General features: G+C 37.3%; 1 protein-coding gene across 1 annotated transcript in view; it reads right to left on the bottom strand.

The window, feature by feature from the left end:
- Positions 1–270: 270 nt before the first annotated feature.
- Positions 271–6,000, bottom strand: part of LOC122803176 (lysosome membrane protein 2-like) — a 140,281-nt gene continuing 134,551 nt past the window's right edge. The window contains exon 5 of the mRNA XM_044072790.1: positions 271–651. Within this exon, the coding sequence (XP_043928725.1) occupies positions 577–651 (75 nt within the window). The 3' untranslated portion in view covers positions 271–576. The remainder of the gene's footprint in view (positions 652–6,000) is intronic.

Raw genomic sequence — 6,000 nt, 5'->3', positions numbered from 1 at the left:
GGATGTGTGTTTGGGTGGGGTGGGGTGGGAGAGGTGGTCAGTCTGGGTGCTATGGAGGTCTTCGCCAAGAGTGTTATTTCACCTAAGGCTGGCTATAAGCTTTATATACTGAGTTGTCTATTGCATAATGGCAATACTCTTGTTGTTACTTAGGATGGATCACCATGCACCAGACACTGATATACATCTAGTATTACTGCAAACGTATTTATAACTGCAGATATATTTTAAGCCATGCTTTATTTTTGTATTTTTCCATAAAGGGCAATGACAATAGACAGAATGTCAGTTATGAAGCAGCAACAGAAGTAAATATTTTGTGAAGTGTAGTTGTGTACTGAATTTTATTTTCCATCAGTCTGATGTGTCTGTTTCTGTTGTTACATTTTAATCATTACAATTTAAGATTCATTCAGAAGATATGTCGTAAGCTGATTTATCAAATGTTGCCCTTGAAACATCTAGATCTGAATCTGTATTTTGGTCTTCATACTGTTGATCCTCTAGGCACAATTCTTTTTTTGCAGCCTGGGCATCACTTGATATTGCATGAACTTTTGGTAGGGAATCAAGTTGTTAAAAGGAGTGCATTGATTCATAGTTGTTATCTGGAGTGTGTTTTTCCTTGCTCCTTGAAGTATCATTGGCTGCCTGGGGAGTGAAAAAGATTAATGTTATTCTAGCAAGGTTTATTAAAATCTGTACAAACTGAAGAAATGTATCAGGTCTCTAGAACTCTCAACTTGTCTATTATAAAGATTCTTTCAGATAAAATCAATGGTGAGCATTTCAAAGTACCATTAGCAAGAGACCTATTAATGTTTTTGATTTTTCAATATTGTCTATCTTGAAGATTTTGTGACTTAACAATATGGATATAAATTTAGGACCCTTACCTCAATGTAGTGGATTATGATTGGGTCTCTGAGCATAACCATCTTATTATGCGCTTGAGGCATGGATGCCAAGAAATTCATCTAAAGTGAAGCTTGAAATGTAAATCTTGGCATCCATATCAAGAATACATAATATTGGTTATGATCAGTGAAACATGATCATAATTCTCTGTAATACATGCAACTTTATTTGCTCTTTGAACTACAAGTTTCAAAAAAATGTCGGAGCAGAAGACGTCTTACTTTCTTTCAAAGCCTTTGAAAGCCAGTAAAACACTTAGCAGTGCTGATCAGAGAGTAGGCAGAAATAAAAGCCCCCCCTGAGGAAGAAAGGGCTTCAAAAGCTGTTAGATACTTTGTCCTGCCACACATTTTGTTAGTAAGTATGGTGGAATGCAGTATCTAACAGCTTCTAAATTGTTTTACCTTCTGCCCACTGTACTGTGCCATGTTGTACTGTCCACTGTTAACTCCCCTAGCATGACACTCAATCTTAACAGAGCTTGGGGGTGCTTAACAAAACCTTCACAAGCACCATTCTGACACCAGAAAGGTGCTTAACAAGCTTGTGTTTTCCAGTTTCTTAAGCATAAACACAGTGTTCCATAAAACTGCATTTTTTTATGTTCCAACCCAAGCTGTGTGCTTTTGTTCATTCAGCTTTGATGCCATTTTAGTACAGCAAAAAACTAAACCATACAAATCAGTGGTGTGTTAAAAATGGGCTTAAAATGAACACGTGTCGAATTTTCATCTTTGGTAAACAAATCTCAAAAGCAGCTTATGGAATAGACAGCATCCTAGTCTAGACTTATACAGTTAGGAAGAGATTTTGGCACCTTCCTAAATGACTTTCAGCTTTTGACCAGCATGTAGAAACAGTAGTCGGGAAGTCCTTTAATCTAGGACAATTAATAAATAAAAGTATCTCATCCAGGTCAAAATAAGTAATTATTCCTCTATGCTCGTCTCTTATCAGACCAATCATAGAATATAATGCTCCTTTAAGTGTGTATCTATCCACTCACACGATGCAGCTAGAAAGACCTCAGAAGTTCCTAACTAAAAGAGATCATCAGATTAAAAACCATTCACTACTGAGACAGGTTTAATGCTCTATCCCTGTACTCTTTCTTTTACAGACACCTTCAAAGGAATTTATATGTAGTATCCTGTGCTATTAAGGACCCACACATTTACACTCTCCTACATATCCATAAAAACAAACAGCTTCACAAGCACTCAAATTATAGACTTGAATCTCCATTAACGAAATGAATAAGACATGATGGAGGCATAGATTTTCTACTTATCACTTACCCCATCTCTGGATGCATGCTACGTAAAAATAGAGAATAACCATCACTTCTATTACGGCCAACCTTGATGATTTGATGGGTGCTCATAAAGTCATCCCAAGAATGTCATGATTTGCTCTCCTGGAGGCAGACAGTGCCTTATGAGAGTAGGTACTTGCAAATTGGTTTTGGTACCTGAGCTGAGTACAGCTTGTAAACTCTTTGAATTAATAGATCTAGGAATGATTGGTGTCTGTTAAATCCCTCTGGTCTTCTTTTATTCTTTGGCATGTGCATCGCCTCATCTTGACGTGTGCATGATAATCTTCAGCTCTTTTCACTGCTATTGCAAGCTACAGCTCTTAGTGCTGCACCACACGTTTTTTGTGTGTAAAATAGTTAAAAGGCCAGAAAAGCTTATCATATTACTACAAAATGCTCTGTGTGTGTGTGCGTGTGAATGTGTATGTATATATATATATATATATATATATATATATATATATATATATATATATATCTATAAATATATATATATATGTCCCACTTAAGTTTTTCTTTAACTATGTCAGGAAGTTAAGATCTAACACCCAACAGTGTTCAGAGCTAGTCCACAATTATATTACACTCTCTGACCCAAAGGAAATAGCTAATATCCTAGCTAACAAATTTAGAGCAACTTTTACTCCACCCACAGTTATAACTATTCCACAAGTTCCAAAATCCTAACCCTGTACTCTTTCTTGGGAGGATGGCCTAATGGTTAAGGTGTTTGCCTTACAAACACAAGGTGCAGGGTTTGAGTCTCACAAGGGATAATTGGCTAGGCTTAAAATGGCTCGCAAGGGCAGTTAGCCTAGTATGAACCTATGAACCTATGAACCACCTTTTTAATTACTCTCAGCCCTTTCAAGAACTAAGAATGTTTCACTCATGGAGGCTGAAAACATTCCAGGTTGTCTTATTATTAATGCCAAATATGGCCTTTCTGAACCCCTACTTAACATCTCTAATCTGTGCCTCCCCACTGGTTACAATCCTGAGCCTGGAAAGCAGACATTGTAATGACATTACACAAGCATGACCCAACCACAAATTCTGGTAACTATAGACCCATTAGTCTCACTAGCCTCATATCCCAGACTTCATTACTCTGAACAATGAAAATCTCTTAACCCTGGGCCATCATCAATTTAGGTTTTTCAAAGGAAGGTCCTGCCTCTAACCTCATTAATTTCTTTGAAAAAGTAATTGAAGCAGTGGATAGAGGTTATGCAATACATGTAACATATCTAGACCTAGCCAAGGTCTTTAACACTATTCCCCATGCAGGAGTTATTGGTAGATTTGTAAATCTGAATATAAATCCTTATAATTTGTGATGGATAGTGAACTGATTGTCTGACAGAACTCATGTGGTTAAAGTAGCATATGTGACTTCTGAAAGCAAAAATGTTACCAGTGGTGTACTATGAGGCTCAGTTTTGGGATTTCTCCTATTTGGCATATATTTCTTAGACCTTCAAGCCAGCACTTCTGGCTTATGGTTAACTAACTTTGCAGATGACTGTAAATTGGGTGTTATTTGATCTTCAACTGAATCACAATTGCTCTCACATGGCTTAGACCTTGTTAACCATTGGTGGAAGGATAATGGTCATAAATTAAATGTAAAAAATGTAGCATTGTTTATTCTAGTAAACAAAACAGTTTCACATACCACATAATAGCTGCACCCCTTCCAGTGAAACACTTTTGTCAGGGATTTAGGTACTCTTGCTGATAATTCTTTATCATTTGACCATCATGCCTCCACAACAGTTCGGAAAGCCTTTTACCCGGCTCATTTAACTTCCAAAGGCATCTCCACTAGATCCAGAGAGGTCTTAATTCCCCTTTACTTATATCTCATCAGACCCATTATTGAAAATAATGCACCCTTTGGCATACATTTATCTATACATATAACAGAACTTGAGAAAAACCCAGATATTCATAACTAAAAAGATCAGTGGCCTCAAAAATCTTACTTATCAGGAGAGACTGGGAACCCTTTCTCTGTATTCAGTCTCTTACAGACTGTTAAATGTAGTTCTATTTCGAGCCTTTCGTGCCATGAAAAATCCAATCTTATTTGATCTCCTAATCCTAATTTGTTGGGTTTTATCTGTGAGCCAGTTAGCTAGCCATTGGGTTACATAAAGGTTTACATAAATTGGATTAATATACCGATAATGCCTGAATGTGCCATGGTATCAAATATCTTGTCCAGGTCAAAGTACATTGTGTGACATGATTTGCTGTCATGCAGTGCTACAGTGACATTATTCAAAGACTTCAACTGACTAAAACCCAGCACACAGAACAAAGAATTCTCCCTCCAGGATATAATATCCTACGGCTAGACAGAACGGGAAAGAAGGGTGGGGGCATTGCAGTTGTCTATAAAAATACAATTTCTCTCCAACCTCTACTAACTCCGCTACCTAAATTTAATACTGCTGAGATCATAGGCTCTGTCCTACTGTTAAATAAGAAAAAGAGCATCAATATTCTCTGTGCATATATCCCTCCAGGTAATAATGTTCCAATAATTGAGGAGATTCTACAATGGTCAAAAGATAATCTCCAACAGGAAACTATTTTATTAGGTGACCTAAACACTGACTGGCTAGCCTGTAACTCTAAAAACCTCACTAACCACATCAATCTGTATGGATTTTCTCAACTCATTCAAGAACGAACTAGAGTAGACAAAAAAATCCCATAAGGAATCTATACTAGATTGGACATTAGTAAATTACCCTGAACATAATTACCAAGTAGGTAGTCTACCTGACAGATTTAGTGACAATCTCCCCACTTTCCTCCTACGAAAACGAACTAATGTACCCAAACCTACAGTCTATAGACAAGTCAGAAATTACTGCAATGTTAACCCTCTAGAACTCAGCACTATATTAACAAAATGTAACTGGGAACCACTACACAGCCTTGACCTAGACCAAGCAGTGGACTATTTTAATAGGACTCTTATTAACATCCTTGATTCAGTTGCTCCAGTAAGAAAAAATAGAGCTAAGCAACACTATGCTCCTTGGCTTATTAAATCCACTAGAGCCCTCTTAAAAACCAGAGACAATGCATGGAAAACCTGGAAGAAAGCTAACACAAGTCTATCCAAACAAAACTATCAACACCTTAGGAATCAGGTCAAAAAACAAACAAAGCTTGATAAACAGAACTACTTTCTAGATATACAAAATAAACACTCCAATAAGCCCCAAAAGTTCTGGCATGCAATAAAATTTCTACTAAAACCTTGTAAAACCTCCACACCAGCTCCCACCTCCACCTCTACAAAAACAGATAGCGATATAGCCTCCCAATTTAATCACCACTTCACTGAATCCATTAAATCACTATCAACTCAACATTCCAAAAATAGCTACTCATCCATACCAACAACTCCTAACAACTCACCTCCCTTTACATTCTCTCCTGTCCCAACCTCAGCAACAAAAAAATACCTCTTAAAACCTAAACCCACTACTCTTGCAGCAGGTGGTATACCTGCTCATTTCCCAAAAATGGCTGCTGACTCTCTATCCTACCCAGTCTCAATCTTAATCAACCGCTCCATACAGGAATCCCACATCCCTCAATTATGGAAAATCTCTTATATTATTCCCCTTCATAAGGGTGGGAATTCCTATGATTTCTCTAACTATCGCCTCATAGACATTCTGTCTCCTTTATCAAAGATACTTCAGAAATGCATACACTCTCAGGTCATGCATTTCCTA

Source organism: Protopterus annectens, chromosome 5.part1 (assembly GCF_019279795.1).
Source record: "Protopterus annectens isolate FY-2018-M chromosome 5.part1, PAN1.0, whole genome shotgun sequence".
Classification (NCBI taxonomy): Eukaryota; Metazoa; Chordata; order Ceratodontiformes; family Protopteridae; genus Protopterus; species Protopterus annectens.
Note: the sequence above shows the minus strand (reverse complement) of the source record. Positions and strands in the feature narration are given on the sequence as shown.